This window comes from Copadichromis virginalis, linkage group LG1, assembly GCF_057382275.1.
Source record: "Copadichromis virginalis isolate Kocher_CV1m ecotype Utaka linkage group LG1, C_Virginalis_male_GT1.1, whole genome shotgun sequence".
Lineage (NCBI taxonomy): Eukaryota > Metazoa > Chordata > Actinopteri > Cichliformes > Cichlidae > Copadichromis > Copadichromis virginalis.
Genome location: NC_140618.1, coordinates 4462148 through 4484696, shown reverse-complemented (window position 1 = coordinate 4484696; position 22549 = coordinate 4462148). Strand labels below are relative to the sequence as shown.

The following is a 22549-nucleotide window of genomic DNA, read 5'->3' as shown; positions in this document are numbered from 1 at the left end:
TGTCATCAGCCTGCATTCTTTCTCGCTCTGATTGATGGTCTGTGACAGTCACACTCTACATTACCTACAGTAACAGGTAAAACCTATATTAATACCAACTAAATAATATTTTGGGGAATATGCTCATTATTTGTAGACTCATCTCCAGGCATACAAAATGAATGCAGGCTGATTACTGTTTGTTTCCAGTGTTTCCAAAAATTCCAATGCTCCAAGGTAAAGATGTTTTTTTAAGTGAAAGATTACGCCCATTATTAATTCCTCTCGTCTGACTCGTGGGATCTCAGTTGTTGTCAGTGCTCGCACAGAGAAGCCTATTTCCATTACTTATGCTGGTAAAATAATTAGTCGAGGTTTTGCTCAGCCAGCATATTCTCTTCACATGTTCAGCAGCATCCATCATTACCTGATGTACGGCACATCGGCTGTCTGCTCAGAATTAAATTCGCTTTAGAGAAATGGGACATGGCTGAAGGATTTTTATGATTTCCGAGATATTGAAATAGAAGCAGACAGAGAGGCCAGCGGATGCTCTCCGAAGATGAGAGGAGAGCAGAGGGAGAGAAGGAAGAAAAGTGTGGAAGCGAGAGTCGAGCATAAAAGAATTTTCTTCTCATTCTAAAAGAAGGTTGAGATAAATTAATGTGCACAGAGAAGGCACGGTGGAGAACAGCTGGCACACACATTCCAATATTTGTAGAAACGTAGACTGTGTGTTTTTTAAGATGAATAATGGAAACTGAAATGAAATAATTGCACAATTAAAGTCTCCATGTAGTTATTTGTTTTTGTAATTTTCACTCGTTTAATTTAGAAAAATACACTTAGATTTGTCAGCAACTTCTCCCTGTAGGGTGCGCCTTCACTGAAGATTTTTAAATGGTTCCACTGTCATCAAAGGGCTCTTAGCTGTAGAGTGCATTGATTTAATAGACCCTGGTTCTATCATAGGGACTTGAATTGAGAGCCAGAGAGCACCAGTGTCAGACACCACTCTGAATACTCTGTCAAAACTACTCAAATGCTTTTAACCTGCAGTTCAGCAAGGAGCAAACTCACGAAACATGTAAGTTAGTGGTTTCATAACAAAATGTAATACAAGGATTAATGACTCTGAGATCATCTCGAGTTGCAGACTGCACACTGGCAACACAGGTGTGTGTGTGTGCGTGTTTGTGTGTAGGATATGCAACCGTAATTTCCAGGGTTTTTTTGGTGCTTTGAAGTAAACACTCTCATTGATTCACAGTCTCAAGGATTATGAAAATATTCTACTTATAGCATTACTTACACCCTCCTTGACATTTTAAATCCCATTTCAAGAACAAATGTGGAATTCAATAAGGGTGCACAAAGAAAGGACTAGTTAAATCTGCCTTGCTGAGATTAAGGCTCCCTCTCAGTCCCCCTGCTCCATTTCTCAATATTGATGGAAAGGTAAAAAATGTAGTAAACAAAAAGTCCTTGAAATGTCCACATAACACAAGCAGAGAGTAAAATGCATGGTGCTCAGGGGGGAGCAGAGTGCGAAACACACGATGAGTAACTGCTTAAAACCAGCTGATGCAGTTTTCCAAACATGAGGACTTTATAAACTATTCCTGCCAGGAGAGTTGTCCTTTGGCAGATGCGTTGTTGAGAAGTGCGAAAGTCCTCGCTCTCTCTCTTCTCACGTCTGTCTACGCTCCAGGGTGCCTGTATTGTGGGATCAATATGCAGAAATTGGGAAGATATATTAGTTTGTTATTATATGTGAGATTCTGGAGACTTCCTTCACTGATCACACTGTAGTCATCTAATGCTGCCCCAGTGAATGGAGGTTGTTGTTCCACGAAAAAATAACTAAAATTCAATCATGAAAGTGCATTTTCTGTTTAATGAACCAGATAAGTAGGATAGGGAAGGTGACGAGGTCTCATACAGCAGGCTGCCACGCTAACAACACTTCCACATCCATTTTCTGAATTAACTCATGACTTTTTTTTTCCCCAATTAAAGGGTCTGAAGAGCTGATAAACCTGATATCATTAGATTGGCTCTACTTATGCTGGAAGAATTTAAATTTAAAAACTGAAAATGCTATTACACATTAAGTGTTTAGATGTTTAGCATTTAAAGATGAAAAATGAAGAAAAGGTACAGTCGATTCAGACAGAGTGTAGTGAGATGATTGCACGTGAGAGATAGTTGCAACTGACCCTCTTGCATATGCATATATAGATGCAAAATAAAGGGAGGAAAATATTTAAATCAATCTAGCAAATTGCTTCACTCACATTTGCAAAATGTTTTACTAATTGCACCGGCATTTACCACCCTTAAAAAAACGGGGGAGACATAGCAGAGATTTAGATGTGTGTGCTTGAAGAGGCATTTCTCCACTCGGGTCAATTTATTTGGAATGCCAGACAGAGATGTGATAGAAATGTAGAGATTACCAAGCCATCTAATTGCAAGTTTGCTCAGTCAAGTCAGGAATGACCTGGAAGCTCCAACCAAAAGGAGCCATGCAATAGCAGTAGCAAAAAACATCCAAATCTTCGTTTTTTTGGCATCGTGTTCTCCTCAACATACTGTGGCTTCTGTGACAGGAATTTCACAGCCTGTACGATGACATTCAGAGCAAGATGGCTAAACAACAGAGAGAAAATGTTGCCGTTGGACCCTGAAAAAAAAATTCAGGCCCTGGATGGACATCAGGCATAGGAAGTCTAAATAGCAGCCCTGTTATGTATTGAAATAGTTTGAGGTTGTTGTTTTTTTGTTTGTTATCATCAAACCTGTCTGATCAATCCATTTACATTTATAATCTCAAAGATATTTCTCCTTAATAAAGTTTTGTCACACTTAAATAAACAACAAAATGTTAAATTGATAAAATGCTTATAATTTCAGGACCATGGACAGCGCAAAAGCTGTGCTCACTCAGAGTATAGAAATAAACGTTTGTCTGTCAGACATTTCCAATTAGTTTTGTCCCTTGAAGGATATATGTTGTCCTAATACAAGAATGCTACAGAGCCCAATGTCAAAATATTGTCATAGATCTTACAGTCCTACATTGAAGCCTGTTTCTATTATAACAACTCTTTCTGCCAGAATATCTAAATATCATCTCTTAGTTTTCAACCTCGTGCTAAATTGCGGGATTCTTGGCAGATTTGACATGTCATTGGAATGAACTGACTGCACCTTTGTTTAGAACACAAAACTTTTGTCAATCACCATGAAACTATTTGGGGATTGCACTCACACGCTATTTTGCACCGCTTAGTAAATGTGACCCTTGGGCATTTATCAGGCAGTGAGTGGAATGAAAATCCTTTTCGAAGCAAGTCTCACCACTCAGCATTCTGAAATGCATTTGTGTGTTTATTTTGGTCGTTATTTTGAATCATTATCTATTTTATTTTACTTTTAAGCTGAACATTTATTACATTTCTTATAAGACAGGAAAACTGTATATTATAGGTAATAAATTTGCACACTACACTGCAGCCCTAATCAGCACGTTCCCAGAAAAGTGCACACTGTACAGCACCATACATACACACCAGTATACAAGTATAAATGCAGTGACGTTGCCCACTATGGCATGGGCTGTATGGCAGCTCAACACAGGACTATACATCAGGCTTCAGACATATCTGCAGCACCTTAATAAGCCCTGTCAGCATGTACTCCACAGTGGCTGTGGCTGCTTGCTGCTATTATTAATTCTTACATACTTCAAGAGTCTCGCTTCCCAGAAAACTAGACCTGCGTCACACATAGGTTCCCTAAAATGAAAAGAGGATTACTCCACCTCTGATTTCAGCCTTTCTCATCAATTAACCAAGAGCACAGTCGAAACAAGGATCTAGCTGATGCTTCAAAGCATCAGCTGTGAGAGGAAGCTCTGTTCAGTCAGTTGCATGCTTTGTCTGATGTTTGAGCAGGAAGCGGCAAACATTTCTCTGCTGATTGTTCATCATATAGTCATTTGATAACGGAGATTGTTATTTTCTTCCCATAGGTCAGTCGGATAAGCCGTGCACTGTAATCTTGTGGTCAAATGGAAAAGTCTGGCTTGCTAGAGATTAAACTCAACCTTGTTGTTCTGATCCTGGGAAAGATATTGTGAAAGTTTACCTTCTGTTCCCTTCAGCTGCTCCTCTAATCACTGAAAGGAGTCCTGAACTGAAGCTGGTTTAGAATTCATGAAATCATTTGAACTTTTTGTCAGTCATCCACAAGAAGTTTTGATTTTTCATATACGGTATGAGAGCTTGAAGTTAATCGTGTATTTCAGTGGCTATGATAAAGACAAATAATGACTTTGAGCACAATGAAGCCAACAAAGAATTATGTTTAAATGTGCTTAAATAACAATATGCTTTTTTTGTCCTTATTAATACTTTGTGTGTTATTATGTTTGAAAGAAAAACCGGTAAATCTAGTAATTATATAAAAAGTGGTGTGTTTTTATATAATTACTAGATTTAATCAGGATTTCCAAAACATTTACAGCATTTGTCTTTTATGGAAGATACAATGCCACCAGCCTCTCCTTGGTGTTTTGCTTTATCAAAGCATTTTGTTAAAGAAAACATTCTTGGAATCTTACAAGTAATCATGAGGGCTTCATAAAATCCTCATTTGTTTGACCTCTTCTGAAGGACTGCAAAAAAGACAAAGCCACAGTTAGTTCTCACTCTTTTGTCTCAGTTATTCATATAAAACTTCATCATATAAAGTAAGTATTTGGCCCTTTTGTGTCTATTTAAGGGACAGCTGTGGCTCAGAAGTTAGAGCGTCTGGCTCCCTCCCCGCATATCAAAGTGTCCTTGGGCGAGATACTGAATCTCGTATAAACGCCTCAGATCCAGCCAAATATGTGATAGAATAAACTGTGTGAGTGTGTGTGTGTGCGAATGTGGCATGTAGTGCAAAGCGCTTTGAGTGGTTGATAAGACTAGGATAGTGCCATATAAACGCAGTCCATTTATTTGTGTAAAATCACAAGCCTTGAGGCAGGAGGGCATCTGTGCACCGCCTCCAATGAAGCCTCTGGGAAGGAGAAAGCAGAAGTCAGTTGTGAGGTTGGATCAAAGCCAGGTGCAAAGGCTGCCACACTGCGTTAGGAGTTACTACCCTCTCCCCCCGCCAGCCCCTATCCCTCCTGACTGTCTCTCTGTCTGCCTGTGTCCTTGTTTCTCCCTCTGGACTGACTGATGGGAGCTGACATTAGCCTCGATCCCTCACGTTGTATCCGCTGAGCCCATTCTGAGCCCCCTGTCTTGTCTCTTAATGCCTAGGCTCTGTCTCCTTCTCTACGCTCACAAACCTAATCACCCTGCCCACCCCTTTTTATATATATATATGTGTGTGTGTGCATTCTTTTACTTCGTTCTCTGTGAGATGAACTTTGAGTCTCGTAGTGCTGATAACAATGAAATTAGTTTGGGTTTTCTTACGTAGAGCAGTTTGTTAGTCCTGGTCCTTTGTGTATTGGCTCCCATCTACATGTTAACTTGCACAATTGAAATGTTTTTGTTAACAGCTCTACCTGCTTAGACTCTGGCCTCAAAGATATTCCTTCCTTTTAAGCATTTGCCTTCTTAAGCTCAAAATTCCCTGGAAGATACCCACTTGATCTAAGAGTTAACCAAAGTCTGAAATATATTTTTGCAGTTCTCTGAGATCTTAAGCTGAAATTCCATTAGTAAAGGTTAAACACATTGAGACTGACTGAGATTACATATATGAAACAGCCTTTACATTTAAAAGTCATTACATGTGGTAATATTTCAAAGTAATCTAAACTAACCAAAGCCTTGAGTTTTGTGTAACCAAACAGCCCAAACCCATCACATTTTGGTGACTATTACTATTGTGACTATTATTAGTTATAATCTGAATCTGCTAGATTAGAAAATTGTTAACAAAAGGACTTCTGGGATGTCATGCTAGGAGAAGCAGCCCGATTCTCCTGCTGTGGAAGAGAAACAAACAGCCAAACAATTAATGCAAACTGCCTTTGAGAAAACCTACCATGTCTGCTCAAACCAAACAGGCAGAAAAGAAAGCAAAACCACAAGAAAAAGATGATAAACAAGACCAAATGGACACCGGTGAGACATGGATTGAAGAAAACATGGCTGCTGTGCTAACTGAGTTGCACAACTCATGAAAGAGCACACTCAGGCCTCCCTAGACACAGAGGCCACTTTATTGAGGGTGGAAACCACTCTATGCGATGTGGAGTGTACTGGAGTGTACAACAAAACTAGAACAAGAAGTTGTGAATATTGAACAGAGACTGAGTGAAGTAGAGGACAAAATACTCCAACATGTAAGAGCTGTTTGTTATTTAGGACACAGATAAGAGAAGTTATGGGTCAAGTATGATGACCTGGAGTCAAGATCAAGATGGGACAACCTACACACGCTGTGAAAGAAGACGGGGAATATGAGAATGAAATGAGTGATCTCTTAACAAACCTCCTGCTCACATCACTCGAACTAATGGAGGATGTAGACCTGTGTCAAAACAGGTCTCACATCCCAAACCACGAAGCTGAAGCACTTTGCCCCTCCAAGATCCATTACAGTGAGATATTTCTGACTACAGAGCTGAAGAAAAGATACTCGACTAAGCTTGGAGAACACGGTGGTTGACATATCAAGAGTTTTTGTACAAAACCTTGACTGTTATGGGAATGTGGACTGGATAATGGTTATACGTATAACGTCAGACTCACATGTCAAATGGAAGGGTTGTTGTTCAGAGAGGGGTCAGCCAAGGTGGTCGACTCCAGTTCTCTGCTTTAAATATTAAACCTAAATTAAATATGGCAGAATTACAACATTAAAGCTGTAAATGATGATATGACCTCGTTTCTTCTATCCCTATTCCCTAACTTAGAAAGGTTATCGGATCAGTCAATCGAAATCTCAGACACTGATGTTGGTGGGACACTGGCCTACATCTAGATTTCTGGTGTCATCGTGAGTTCAGATAGGGATCGTCATAACCTCTGACATGTTTCAAAGCTAACTATCGAAAGCTGATGGGTGAAATAAAAGCCAGCCTAAAAACATGTGGGACAAGTAGAAACAATACACATGAATGGATTACCTAGATTACTCGTTTTGTTTCGGTCTTTATCTGACCTACATTTAAAATAATAAATAAATGACTATCTAAAGTCATTTAGAAAAAAACAAACAAACTGGAATTGAATTTGAATACCTGAGAAAAAAAAATTGGGCAGCCCAGCTCAAGTCAGTGCTTACATGAATATCTCAAGATAACGAAACCAACTGGGTCAGGATGGAAAAGAGTGAGGGCTCCACATATTTTGGATATAATCCCATTCAAGAGTGAAGATATCAGGAGAGGAAATAATTCATGACAAGGTAAAAAAAAATCCCCACTGTGAGAAAAAACTAAGATTCTCAACTTCAGCTTCCAGCAGGTGAGGATTGCACATAACTCTCACTTTATTCCCTCCCGACTAGAAGCAGGGTTTAGAAAGTGGGAATGAAACAGCTCGATACTCTTGGACCAGATGTTTGAAGCAGAAGACCTGGTGTTCTTTGAGCAGCTTCAGCACAAATATAATAAATATGATCGTCCACCGCATTATTTTTCAGCTGTAGAGAAAGGCAAAAAATGGGACAAGCTGCATGCCGTGCCATTAAAATATGAAGCAATTTGTTACCATTAACACCCCCCACCCGCTCCAAGCCCTTGTCACATCAAAATTTGTGAACATCTCAGGTCAGTGGTGGAGGGACTGTGGCTTGGTAAGAGAACACACACAAACTATCAGACTACTGCCAACATATACAAAATGAATTCATAAAGAGAAGTGTCCTTAAACCATCTTACTCTGTATATAATGGGCCAACTGCCAGAAGGATTAAAAGGATATTCCTACTGAGAGTCTTTTTTATTAGTTGATAAGAAGATGATCACAACCTCATGGATGCGGCCGCAGCCTCCCACAGTGGATCGATGGAGGGAGAAGGTTAAGAAGGTTTGCTACATGGACAGCATACTACGAGATAACAACTAAAACTGGATATATTCTCAATAAAATGGGTCCCAGTTGTCTCTTGTTTCCTCATTTGAGAATATTTTTTTCCTCTTCTGTTTTTGGCGCTACCACTACTTTGTGCTCGTCTCTGCTGTGAGTGACACATATTGTTACCTGTCTCTGTAATAATGAGTGTTGTTAGGATTGTTGAATGCCATAATTTGTTTGTTTAGGTTTCATTTCTCTCATGTCATGTGACTACATAGCTAAATATGGACATTACACTCTGTTGCACTTATGCTGTGTGTGTGAAAAAGAGACGTGATTGATTGGACGGTCTGATTTCACTTGATGAATGGAAAAAAAAAAAGTTCAAAAAGAGAACAGAAAGTTATCTACCCAGCAGGAGTGCCACACGGAGCTATCTCTCTGACTCTTTTGCTCCTTTATTTCATCCAAGCTGTCTAAGCTGTGTTTCTCAGGCATTTGCAGCATCCTTTAAACCTGTGGGCTCCATGAACCTCATCATTCCCATCATTGTTCATTGTTGATCTGCTCTTTCTCTACGTACAGGATGAGGTCATTACTTTATAAAACATCACAAGTGTTTAGATGCATAAAAACTGTCCATATTTTGAATAGAACATTGGTATGAACATGGATCTGAGTTAGAGTTTAGCTCAGTGGAGCAAAAATTCAAATTATTTAACACAAGATTTCATTTTGTTGATTTCAGTCCTGACACATAGGATCTGTCCATAATCTTCAAAAAGTATATTTTGCATATTCTAGCTCTGTATTAATTTGTGTATTGTCTGTTATCAATATCCAGCGTTTTTCTACACACAGACTTTAATTGGCTGCACACTGGCTGCCAAAGTATATTTTGTAAGTCATATTTTAGCTGTTACTTTCTTGGTCTCATTTTGAATGTTGAAGGTTCACTGGATTGTGAATAATATATGTGAATGTTTGATAGAGTGCACTGAAGTGTAGAAGTGCTTGTATGAATAGGTGAATGAGGCTCAAACAGAGTAGAAAAGTGCTATATAAGAACTAATCCATAAAGTTGCCTTTGTTCGTCTGCTGGTTTGTTTGGCTGTGGATATGATTTGGCTGTTAAGGCTGGTTGGAACAAGCTAAACTGATACCAATCTGGGCTTTTTTTAGTCTGTGTGTCGAATTATTTCTTGACTTTCTACTGCATTTGTTGTTCTTTCCATCCATTATCAATTAGTCGCAGTGAATTCCTGAAAATTCTGCAGAGATAATTTTATTCTGTACGGTTGGATAACATTGGTACTCTGCTGACTTCTCACTGACTAATGCTGACTGCTTTTTGCAGGTGCGTACAACAACACCTGGGTGTTAACATTAAAAAGAAAATAATTTTAACTTCAACTTTCCCAATTATGGTGCTGTATGGGAAGCTTTAAATGTGGTGCTCATTTAATCTCTATAAAGGCAAAATTGTCCGTGCCACTCCTTCAATTATTTGCATATACACAGTGCCAGCTTCTGGTTATTATTCATGATTGTTTTGATCCAAAATCTGATAAGTGGTGTCTCATGGGAGTTGCAGGGCCATCTACTGCCAGAGATTTGGTTACTGCTGCCCAGATATTCACTGTGTTGGCCAGGTTAATGCTCCTACCTGACAGACTAAACGTCTGTCAGCTAGGATCGCCTGTCCAGTCTTTGAACATTTGTACGAGTCCTTGGGGTAATTTTTACATTTTGAACAACTGGAATCAGACTGGCACTGAGAAGCAAAAGAAGAGTAACATTTTTCCCTCAAAGGTTCACAGCATTTTATGATTAGAACCGAATACAAAATCAGCAAATACGTTTATTGAGAGGAACTGAAATCAAACTCCTGAGCACTTTCTTCACCAACAAACATACTGTAGGCGCACTGAAACAAACACACAGGAAAACAGACGCAAAATAACTTACAAACAAGTGATTTTATCAGATACAGTAAGCCTTTTGAAATAATTTATCATCATAGCTCTAGTCTGGAGTGTTGTGGACTATTTTTTACTTTAGCAGTTTGAAAATAATTGGATTTATCCTTGAGCAGGGGCGGAAATAATGAGGCCACTTACAGTTCCAATTCTCTGTGTGTGTGTGTATGTATGTATTGCTCAGACATCACAGCGAAGGAGTTCATTGAACTGAGGGGGAAGCAGCGGAGCCGCTACGAGCTGCTGGTGGACTTCCTGTCTGAGATGCTCTCGGTCCCACCTGATGATGTCAACATCTTTAGCCTCATGGACGTGAAGGAGCGAATGCTGGATGTTCGCTTTGCTGTGCATAGTGGCCCATCTTTCCTTCAGCCCGAGAAAATGCATGGTTACCTGGCCGCTCACAAGCAAAAGGTAGGTTATTCTTTGTCTATTTTAGGCTTTTCTCAACACTGACACTCAGTTTTCTCATAATAAAGGCCACTCAACCTGATTATTGGCCGATCTGTTGACAACACAACCTCTCGAATGACGCTCAAGTAATCTAACCAAGTGTACGTCAGTGAGCAAGTGCACTGCAACGCCACTTATAGGGTAAGACACTCTGACATCTCACATGCACGTGAGTAAGCCTCCCAAAATTGGGTCGTGCTCTCTCACTGTATGGTTGCAGTTGTTGGTTGCAAGCACAAGTTTTGCCTCTGGCAGTGTTTTGGTTGATGTCTACATTAAAATCTAACATATCAGGTAGCAGTCAAAATCTGTGACGTTTTCTCAGTTTGCTGGATGCATGATGCAGGCCTGACAGTCACAATTCTAGACAATACAAAGAAACCAACCAACCAACCAACCTAACTGCAGCAGAGATAAAACAAGTGGTGTGTCAGATTTGTCAGATGAATTCACCCGGAGCCGCAGATGGTGACTAACAAAACAACCAGCTACCTAAAGTACAGTACTGCATATAAAACACTCCCCCTAAGTAGGGTTGCTAACTCCCTGAAAAATAAATAAGGGACACCTCGTGGCCAGGGCCGGGCGACCCAGTTGTCTTCACCATTCCCAGTGTGGTGAATTTTCTAGCTCTTTTTTTGTGCGTGAAATTATTTTTTTTAACCATTTGACTTGAATTTGATTTAAGTAGATGTGTATTCTTTGTGATATGAACACATGTGAAACAAATGATCATTTAGCCATTTATTTTTAGCTCAAAATGACAACATTAACACAGTAAAACAGGTCTCTTTCTTAAACAGAAGCCTGTCATGCTTAACTTTTGAGAATATAAGTAAATCTTTCTTTAAAAGAACTCTGTCCTGCTTAACTTAAAATAATAGAAAACAATAGAAAGAAAAATATTCTTGTAACAGTGCACATTTAGTGCATTTAGTACAATTGGCTTCAGTTGAGGTATTATTTCAGCTTTTCTAATGCTAATCAGCTGCTCCTGTTTGTAAACCCGCTTGTTCCCATGATTACACATCATAACTCATCATCATTATTCATCTATGTATTACTTTTATGTATTAGTGATCTATTTGTTGTAATCATCTATCCTTGCAGTTGTTTATTACACAAAATAAATTATATTATCACACTTCTGGCCACATAGCGCTGATATTCACTGCACATGCCCATATTAACTTTTTCCAGCCAGGTGTTTTCCTTTTCCCATTCTTCCCTTTCTCTGAGGGGAACAAATATTGCTGCTCTAACGCTGGGCTTACACAGCTCCCGATCATCAATCGCTCGTGAGGGTGTCACCACAGCCGCTCACACTGCTCACGCGCAAACACGTAAACGTCGGTGAAAAAGACGGAGCAGCACGGCTGTGCAGCGTGTGATCTGGACACAAGCGATGGAGGCACAACTTGTAGAACTTTGGAAAGCTCATCCGAGCCTTTTCGATGTGGCATCACAAAATGATCACGACCACAACAACCGTGAAAATAGTTGGATTTACACTGCTGCTCAATCACAGCTGCCTGATCATGTTTTTCATTAGCAATTTAGCAAAGTTGATGGTGTTGGTGTGTCTGTGTGAGTGAAAGACAGAGAGAGAGAGCGACAGATTTTCTGTTATAACCTTCATGTTATGGAGGCACAGTGTGAGCACTCAGGTCGCATCAGAGCATCGGGCCGTATAGTGTGAGACCTGCATCGTGACCTACGAACTTCTAACCCCTGCGAGTCAATCGTGCAGTTTGAGCAGGAGCTGAATAACGTGACTGAAAAAATCGCACAGTGTCTGCCCAGCTTTAGGTGTACTGTCGTGCGAGACTTGCACCGCAGTGTCGGCGTTTGTTTCCCTGTTGGCCATGCTTCTTGTTGTGGTCATCTGTTGTCTTCCGGTATTTTCTCCGCAAGCGACCTTTCCTCGACCAATGAGATGAGCGGTAATCTGAATTGTCATACTCGAATTGTCATACTCGAATTGTCATAAGTGTGCTGTCAGCTCATTGGTCACAAAGCAGGAGAGGGGCTGGGAATTATGCTTTCCAACAAAGCATTAATTCCATTAAAAGTTATAGACTACTTTTGATTCTCACTGTATTACGGGACAAAGTGCGTCCCTTATTAGCTCAATACGGGACGTGTACTTTTGTTTCGAAATACGGGACGATTCCGTATTTTAAGGGACGGTTGGCAACCCTACCCCTAAGCCTGTCACACAGGTGCTGTCACCAGATCTCCACACCACTTTTTCATTCATTCATTTATTTATTCATTTTCAGGCACAACAAATACCTATATTGAACATAAAATACACAAAACAAAAAACAAAACTTGCCTGAAAAAGGAGTGGGACGAAGAAAACTTATTAAATCCCACCCCTATACTCACTCATCAACAAAAAAAAACAAACTTCCCGCAGCTACGCCCATCATTGCATACAGACCCATCAACAGCCCCGGGCAGATACAAGCACCTAAGCGGCAGCTCGCAACCAACAATTAGAGCCTTCATAACTGAATACAGAATATATAAATTATAAATTGCATTACCACAGGTAACAGGCAGTAATAACTACAAGTAACAGACACACATACATATACATACATATATATCTACACACACAAGTACATATATGTACATACATACGCACACTTTATTTTTTATTTTTTATTTTGGAATCCAAAATAAAAACACTGACACTGATCTGTCATCGGGTTTATTTTAGATTAGGTTTATATAATAACATATTGTGTTAAGATAACCAAAATATCACTGCTTAGACCTAGTATTCTTACTGTGCCTGGAACTGGAAATATATCCAGGTCAACATTAGATAGCTAGCAAATGTTAGCTAATTAGCCCTAATTAGCACTGACTTCTTATTCATTTCCAAAATGCCAGCATAACTGACACACCCAGTTCAAAAACACACATAATTTTCTGTACTTTTGTATGTTTCCACCTTGCTGGCGGTTTAACTGGAGAGACTTTACACAAAATGTATTTAAAGCATCACCGAAGTCGGCACACTTGTCTCCTGCTTTGGAAAAACAAATTTGACCTGATTTCTATGCTCAAAGCCTTTTTGAGAGAAAAACATATAGTTTATTTTCTATGCCTCTATAACTATACCTGACTGTGGTTTTCCCTCCCCTGACCCATCAAATGCCAGAGTGTGGCTGTGTTGTGTCCAGCTGTGTCATTTGACACCTGTAGCACACACTGTGCCCCTGAGACAGAAGGACCTGTCACGGTTACAGCAGCTGCCAATCCAGGAAGCAAAATGATAACATTGCTGCTTGATGGCCACGTAGGTCCTGAGAGAAAGCACAGTGTATTCTGACTTGGTGATGCTCATCAGGCTACCTATCGAAACTGCTAGTTGTTGTCTGTAAACAATAAGCTGTCATAAATGGGGGAAACCTGTCTCACCTGCTTCCACAGCAGTGTAGGCGGTGCTGACATGCAGCAGTAATATTCACCAAATACTGCTTTCTGCTGTGATCTCTATTGCTTGAAAACAACTCCACTTTGCAGCCCTGACAGGCCAATTGACCTACAAAAAAAAAGCCCCAGTGCAGCAGTTGTCTGTATTTCCCACATACAGTTTAAGTGAAATAAGCTGCTTTCTGTGGGTTATGATTTTCTGCCTACAGCTGGTTCCAATCATAAATTCCTCATAACCATTATTAACCCACTGATAGTCTGTACATAGGTAATATTCATTTTTATAATCCTGATTTTTATGCTGATGATATCTTTGTATATGTGTTGACTCCACCACAAAACTGTACTCCCCCAAATGAAAGCTGCTTTTCAGGGCAGCACACCTCCAGTTGAGTCCATAATATTTGGGCTTTTTTTTTTTTCATTTTGCACATTTTAAATGAACCCTTTTAAAGACTAAGAGCCACAATGTTCACAATCCTATCTATATTGGACAACATTACAAAAATAGTAAACTGTGAAAAAAATTATTATGCTTGCTTATTTTAGAGACAGAAAGATAAAGAAATTAATCTTTATGCTTGCACTGCCTTTAAATGACTGAATACTGTCCAATATGGTGCATTTTGATTAATTACTATCACCCCGACCTGTTAAATGAAAAAGACGAATGGTCTTAATTGGCAGCAGTATATCTGTGTTTTTATTTATTAGAACACAGATGCTCACTAATCAGTTCAGATATTCAACTTTCTTAGTTGAGGTCAGAGGCAATTATCCAATAAAGGGAGAGTTTGGACTCTCATCAAGACTGATAACTGGGGAATACTGGTTTCTGCTATACACCTAAATATTGTGAAAGCTGAAAATATTTCTCCCTATTTAAGTTAAGGTGGGTTTTGTGTGGAGCGGAAATAACAGTTTTAAGTAAATGAATTTTCTTGAGTCTGCGTTGATGTAATTTGTTCAGGTCTCTCTAGCAAAAGAAATCTCGATTTTTGGCACAAATAAACTTAACCAAGTAACAAGTAAAAACAGATGCTCATTTGTACTGACAACTTCATTTATTTACTCTGCAGCACATTAGTGGTTGTGCATGACAAGAAAACAGGCTGGCACAGCCAAGTGAGCATCAAAAGTGTCTGAGAAATTGATGGATTTAGGTCATTTTCATCTACATCATGTCTCATTAAAGTGAAAGCGAACCTCGTAGGGAAAGACACCAGCCTTGACATCCAAACTCTTCAACTTAATTTCTTTTGCACAACACGTCTGTAAAGGATGTTTTTGACTGGCAGTTTTTGTAAGTGCAGGGTTATAAAATTGATGCCCTTTTTATTTATCATACATTAGCCTGGAAATAAATATGTGACAAGGCTGATGATACAAATGGTGTGGCAGCATCTGTTGGGCATTAGTTAGACATATGATTTAAAATGCTGAGTGAAGTTAACATTTGGTTCCTCCCATGAGTGACCTGTTGGTTATACGTTTTTACCCACTAAAGCACCATTAAAAAATGTAATCTGGTTCCACCCAGTTGCTGTAGCTCAACAACACACGTTCCCTTTCAAAACTATGAATCAATACATGCATATTGTTTATAAGCAACAACTTAGGCTGCTGTTGTTCATGAAAGCTTTGCTGCTTTTAATAATTTATAGTTTAGTCCAATCACTCCCTGACAGATATAAGCAGCAGTGATTCATAAAGCAGTGCTATAATTAGCAGTCCAATATTAAATGCATTTGAACAGATTCTGCAGTTCACATGCTCAGAAAGCTTGTGTTATTCAACACACTAGTGGTGACTCGAACAGAGTAGCTGTACTGAGTGATGCTTTAAAAAGGTGTCTGATACGTTTTGTTTTGATGACATAATAATTAAAAAATGATTTCAATAGCAGAGATGAAATATTTGAACCAACCTTCATCTCCACAACCATCCAATCCAACAACATTCTCAGGGCTATGTGGATGACACATAGTCCTGTCTTACTTCATAAAAATCAGACATGAAGCTGTTTGTTACCTTTTTTTATTTGGTATTGTCATTTGGTATCTGAGTCTAAGGTTCTCCCTAGAACTTAAAAGGTTTCCAGTGGAGTTTTCACAAAGAAATGAGTTATTAGATTGTTATATCCTTGACAGGTTTTCTTTTTCTTCGTTGTCATATTTTTGCAAGGTATTGAGCTTACGGTGTATTCTTCCCTGAAAAGATTGTTGAGGGTAGTTGGTGCTATGTAATCCATCCATTCTTAGCTGCTTATCCAATTCAGGGTCGCTGGGGGACCAGAGGCTGTCACAGCTGTCAAAGGGTGAGAGGTGGGCTACAGTCTATCAGAGGGCTAACACAGGAAGACGGACAATCATTCAAGCTCACGTTCACACCCACAGCCGATTCAGAATCACCCATTAAATTAACATGCATGTCTTTGGACTGTGGGAAGAAGCCTGAAAAACAAAAAGCAGAGAATATTAAGTAATATTTGGCCTTATCACTAGGCTCCATTACAAGGTTCATGAGGTGATTAGCAGTTTTACTTAGCTCCTGATTGTCTGATTGACAGTGGCATGCTGAGATTTCACTCAGTCTGTTCATGTCAAAATTTGCCTTTAATAGTTTAAGAAAATAGTTCATATATTTTTTGAAACCTTAAGGAAATCAAGATTGAAAGCAAAAAGCCCATGATACTGTTGTGCAAGTGCCAGCACTGAGTCTGACATGGACCTGATTCGAGAACAAATTTTTAGGCTGGAATCAGCTGGTAATACAACACAAGTGTTTGGTCGAACCGTTCTCGTGTGTCCAAATGAACCAGATCTGCTGTAAACAATGTAAAGTTTAATTTAACCACTCTGTGCGCAGCAGGTGTGAAAACACCTCGGGGTGTGATCACATCTTGCGTGTTTCTCAAAAGGGCGTTCAGTGTTTGCACTTTTCTCCAGCAGATTGCTTTTCAACTGTGTTTTTAACTTGGTCACATTCAGCATTAAGTGTACTGATCACATGGACTGTGAAGAAGTTACAGCTAAATACTGGAGTTAACCTTTCTATAGGCATTTGATTTCTATATAGTGGCTTCCTGAAACATCATATATCTTTGTCTCAGTAAAGAGGGCAACACTTGCTAATTGCGAGAAGCTATTATTTAGTTACATGTTTCTATTAAACTCACTAATGTCATAAATGTGGTTGTGTGGTTGCCATCTTTCCTTCATGATCATTTTTAATTTAACCTTTATTTATAAAAGTAGTCCCATACCACATCCACATCATTGTGGAGGTATTTTGGCTCACTCTTGTTTAGCAGCTTCGCTTTACTGCTTGCTTAGTGTTGCATGGTCGGAGCTCGGGGTGAATTCATTGGAACGTCCACTCCTGGAAAGACTTCTGTTTTTATAAAAGTGGTCACACTTATTCACAATTACCTATTAAGCTACGTTTGATTAGGCTGATACCTGTCCACATATAGAAGAGGGGAAAGGTGTATTTAATTTCTCACACACCACATCGAGTCCTGTGAAAACCTTTTATTGTGCCTTTAAATGCTGGGATGTTGCAAAGCATTATGCTAAATCTCCACTGTTTGTGTGAATCAGAAAGAAATGCTGTTGTTTTGTTCTAAAATGCTTTGCCCGTAAGCGTATTTTTGTCTTTGTTTGTTTCACTGTGATCTGTAAATTGTAAAGCACGCGTGATTGAAGTAGACTGACTGAATGTGGAAAAGCCGCTGAGCCATCATCTCAGGTTGTTCGTCATCTGCTTTGTGAACGGGCGGTGAGCTTCGTGATTACACTTGTGCTTATTTACATGAAAAGGAAATGAAAAGGGAATGTAGTGTTTTTAATGGTCAGGCTGTATGTTTCTAGAATGAGGTTTATGTCCTTACTTTAAACTATCTCGTTAATTTAAATAGAAAAAATGATACAAAAATGTTGTTAGTGGTTCATTTAGAACAGATGTTGCTTTCCTGAGCTCAAGGTCATCTTGTCCTCTTGTTTGACATTTCTATAAACATGATTTCATGAGAGAGAGAGTTCAGTCCTGAATGTTATTGCATTCCATTTTATTTTGCTTATACTCAACCCTATCTTAGCCTTTTGAACCAAATAAACATGCATAATTATGTTGCATTTGGCCTCCCGTACTAATGTACTGAACAGCATGTCAGTGTGTTGGATATACACATGTACATTTTAAACAGTTCAGCACTAGGACTTGACTTGCTGCATCAGCCTTCCCAGTTTGTAACACCGGGGATGAGTATATTTATCCAAACAATCCACTTCTGGTTTAAAACCCTTTTTTGTGTGATGCCATTTATGGTGTCCAAAGTTTTACCTCAGCCTTGTGTAAGAATTCAAATCATTTCTGGTATGTGGGACACGGGAAGGTGAGACCTGATTTTGACCGTTGTACTGGATTATTTCTGGGCCAACCAGGAAAAGAAAATATATTATACTTCATGGTCCATGAGTATGGAAAATCCATTTAAATCCAGCTTAATTTGACTCTAACAGAAATACACAGTGTGTAGTATGCTTGTAATTCAGTACTCTGGCTATTGCACAAAAGAGAGGAAGAGGGGGGAAACAACAAAAAGAGAAAAGGAATCAGAGCTGTACTTTGTTGTGTACAGTTATATTTCTGTATTTAATCGTATATTGTATTTCTAAATTACATTTATAGAAAGGAAAGGTTGTATTAAAAAAATGCATTCCACCACTGCAGAAAAGGAGTTGGTAAAAAACAAACATTTTACTATATCACACTAATGCCCCCTGGTCGCTGGCTTCAGTCAGACCTCATTTCACGTTTCAGAAGTCTGAATGGAAGTAGGGGACCTGTGTGTGTGCATGTGTGTGTTTGAGAGAGCCTGAACCATAGACGTTGAATTGTATGCATTTCACAGCACAGAGAGCTGAACTGGTGTCCTCGGAGGGAAAGATGAGCTAGTTTGGATTTGCATGTGCGTGTCTGTCAGGGAGAAAACCGTGAGAATCCAGCTGTGGTCCCGGTGGTCAGCTCAGGTCATTCGCCACACTCAGCCCTCAGCCACGTTCTTTTCAGTTAACCTCTTGTTGTTTCACGTGACTATCAAAGGATGGAAAGATTTGCAAGTGTACTAATAAGTTTCCAGGATGAGGAAAGCAGAGAGGGAGAGAAAGATGTGTAAGTGGTGAGGTAGCCGGGGCTTTCAGGTGTGATTTGTGAGGAGAGCGCGGAGCTTTTCATCTGAATTCAGCCAGGTTCTCCGGAGAAGACATTGATCAGAATGAGATGTGAAGCGTGGCGAGAGAGGATGAACGAGAGTCGGAGAGATTGGGGAGGGTGGGGGAGATTGTGAGGGGGTGGAGCTGGATGAGAAAGAAAGAGGGAAAGGAGGGGGGGTGTAGAAGATGAAGCAGTTCTTATTATTAATGTTCTCAATTCTCCTGTAATGCCTCAGAAGTAGGAGGGTTTTTAAAAAAAAAGTCTTTATACCCTCTCTATTTCTGCTTGCTCTACCTCCATAATGGAAGTTATCCGTCAGTGTTTTCAATCCATCACGCTCTACTTGACTGCTAATGATACTACACTGGTTTTTGACTTTTTTAAAAAAATCATCGGTATGGTGCTCAGATACCACGGTTCATGTTGTCATTATAGTAATGTGGCCCCGAGGGCAGGGGAGAGGACTGAGGGAACTTCTTAATGCAGTGGAACAATAGTCCAAGGAACAATAGATCCCTTTGGTCCTTTATTCCTTGCTATACACACTGTTCTGCCTTTGAAATTCAGTGCATGTCTCAATGGAGACCAGATACAAAAGATGGAGCACGCTCATGTCTGTGCAGCCATTTAGGCTCCTGGGGATGCAAACTCCAATGGAGAGTACAGTAGTGTTCTTTTAAAATAAATGTCTTTCAAAGTAAAATGATTTAGAAAAGAATGACAGATCGGCGCACGCTGCAATATTTCTTATTTATGTATAAATAAGAAATATTGGATGAGAGAGAGGGAAACATCAAATCTCTTCTTCTTTTGTGAGTATTTTGAAATGCCTTGTTGGTGTGCCAGAGTAACAAGAAATACTAGAATGAGCAAAGCCCTCCATCTGGTGCCGTTGAATAGGACGAGACCAATGTAGTGATTTCCTGCACACATGGCTGTGTAAGACGCTAGCAGACAAAAATTATTATAAAGTTATTTTCAGCTCACCCACTGCTTTAAGAACCAACTGACAGCCAGCATGACTCTGACTCCACCGCAAAGCACCTTATCCCCAGATATCTTACTCCTCCTCATACTCCCGTGTCTGGCATTCCCCTCTCCATTGTACCCCTTTCTCTCCTTTCCCTGCGGCATAGTCTGCCTCTCACAATTTGATTTATGTGCTCAGTGTGTCGCAAACACTTTTGCTAAACTGAATACATACAAACATACAGTCTCTGTCTCGCACCTCCATTTATACCGCTCTCCACCAAGTTCAAACCATGTCATCTTAACCGTTTGTAAAAATGTTTGAACATCTAAGCTGTAGAAACCAGCACATGTAGTTCTCTTATGCAGGTCACGTTTCAGTCTACTGCAAAGGATGACGTTTGCCCTCCAGTTCCAGCAAATATTCAAGACAATTAGAACTTTTTAGCAGCTACACTCAAAAACGTTCGCCCCTGCTGGATTCCATTACGATGTCACAATGGTACACAGTACACAGCAGATGCCGTTTTGTTCAATCCGAGTTGCATGCTGTGTTTCAGATATATTTTTTGAGATCAAAGGCACAGCTTGAAACATAAAATTTTGTAAAGCTTAAATTGTTTTCACTTATTACTCTAACAGAAACCTTGGAGAGGACCAAAAGCATCCTCATTACTGTACTAACTACATTCATTTCAGTGGAGGAATATGTCAGTTATTGTTTATCTTGTCAAGATATGATGACTGATATGGTACACCATTGTACACATTCTGCTATTTTTGTAAATGTTGAGCATACAGAGCCAACAGCTCTTCCACCAGTGTCCAGAAGTTGCATACGTATGTCTTGTTTAATTAAATATAGGCTGTAGCTCAGGTGGCAGAGCAGGTCAGCCACTAATCAGAAGGTCGGTGGTTCGATCCCAGGCTGCATCCTGGCTGCATGCCAAATATCCTTGGGCAAGATACTAACCCCGTGTTTGCCTACCGGTGGTGGTCAGAGGTGGCGCCTGTGTCTGGCAGCCTCGCCTCTGTCAGTGCGCCCCAGGGCAGCTGTGGCTACAATGTAGCTTGCTATCGCCAGTGTGTGAATGTGTGTGTGAATGGGTGGATGACTGAATGTAGTGTAAAGCGCTTTGGGGTCCTATGGACTAGAAAAGCGCTATACAAATGCAGGCCATTTAAATATACATAACAACTTGAGTCTCGAGTCACTCGAAAGTTTTCCTTTAAAGCCAGGCTGCTATTTTTATTTAGCCTTAACAAGGTGCTGCACATCGCTCAACATAAACATACAAATGGATATTGTACACTTAAAATTTGAGAGTGTGCCTGGAGGAAAACAACACTGGAACCATTGATAAGTTCAGCTTTAATATATTTGCTACATGCCAACAGGTTCATTAAAAACATTTCCTCATGTTGATTAAAAAACCTGCATAATGTTTCCTGCAAACCAAATGAGCTTTTGCAAATTTTGTATATAGAAATTACATTTCTTATATGATTTCCTGGCAGATAGATAGGGTTGCCAAACCATGTTTGGCTAATAGTATGTCATGATACAGTGCACAGTGACACAGACCAAGGGCACAGGAAATGGGATTCATGGGATATGTGTGTGATCATCTATAGGCCCCTTTTATTGAGCTCTCATGCAGCCAACCTCCTTTCAAATTAATTTGCTGTAAGAATGCATATACCTTCAGCAGCATTAGATGAGAGAAACCAATGAAGAGAAGCATTTGTGTCTGAGTTGCTATGAAGTACAAAAATTAATGACACAGGTAGTTTAAATGAAAGAAGCGAGTTTTGAATGGGAGGACATTACTGCTAATGACGTCAGATGTTATGAGACATCAGTTAGAAGTATAACTGATCCATAAAACAAAATCCTTATCAAAGTTACAGTCCCTGCAGCACCGCCTGGTTAATCAGTGCGATCGATTCACACTGACTAAAGTCCAGCCTGCCTGGAATATTGAGCATAAAGCGACCCGCGTTCATATTCAGTACCATCTACCCCCAGTATGTCTGTATGTGTGTGCTCGCCCCTCTTCATGAGCACACAAATGTGTGCACAAACTCAGTTGACCTTTGTCAGCTTTACCAGTGAAAGTCGACTCATCCAAAAGCATACAAACAACATACAGTTTCCATTTAATTTTCTTTCACATCACTTTATCAAATTGCTCAACCTGGAGAGTCATAGTTTCCCCTCTGCTTCATCACCGTTTAGCCCACTTTTCCAGGAGCCAGCGCAGAAAAATAACTCAATTACTTGAACAGCCTTCGGTAATCCGAACACATTCACACACTGAGTTTGCTCTTATCAACATTGTTCCCAACTGGTTGTGCATCCAGTCAGACATCAGATGTCCAACTTACATCTACATGAAAATGAAAAAAATAACTTGATCAGAAAATTATATATAACTACAATTATTTCACTGAAAAGATTCAATCAGG

At 39.7% G+C, this 22549-nt stretch overlaps 1 protein-coding gene across 1 annotated transcript in view; it reads left to right on the top strand.

Moving 5' to 3' along the window:
- Window positions 1–22549, top strand: part of LOC146718174 (neural-cadherin) — a 333699-nt gene that overhangs the window by 174695 nt on the left and 136455 nt on the right. The window contains exon 25 of the mRNA XM_085431334.1: window positions 10176–10405. Coding sequence (XP_085287460.1) covers window positions 10176–10405 — 230 coding nt within the window. The remainder of the gene's footprint in view (window positions 1–10175; window positions 10406–22549) is intronic.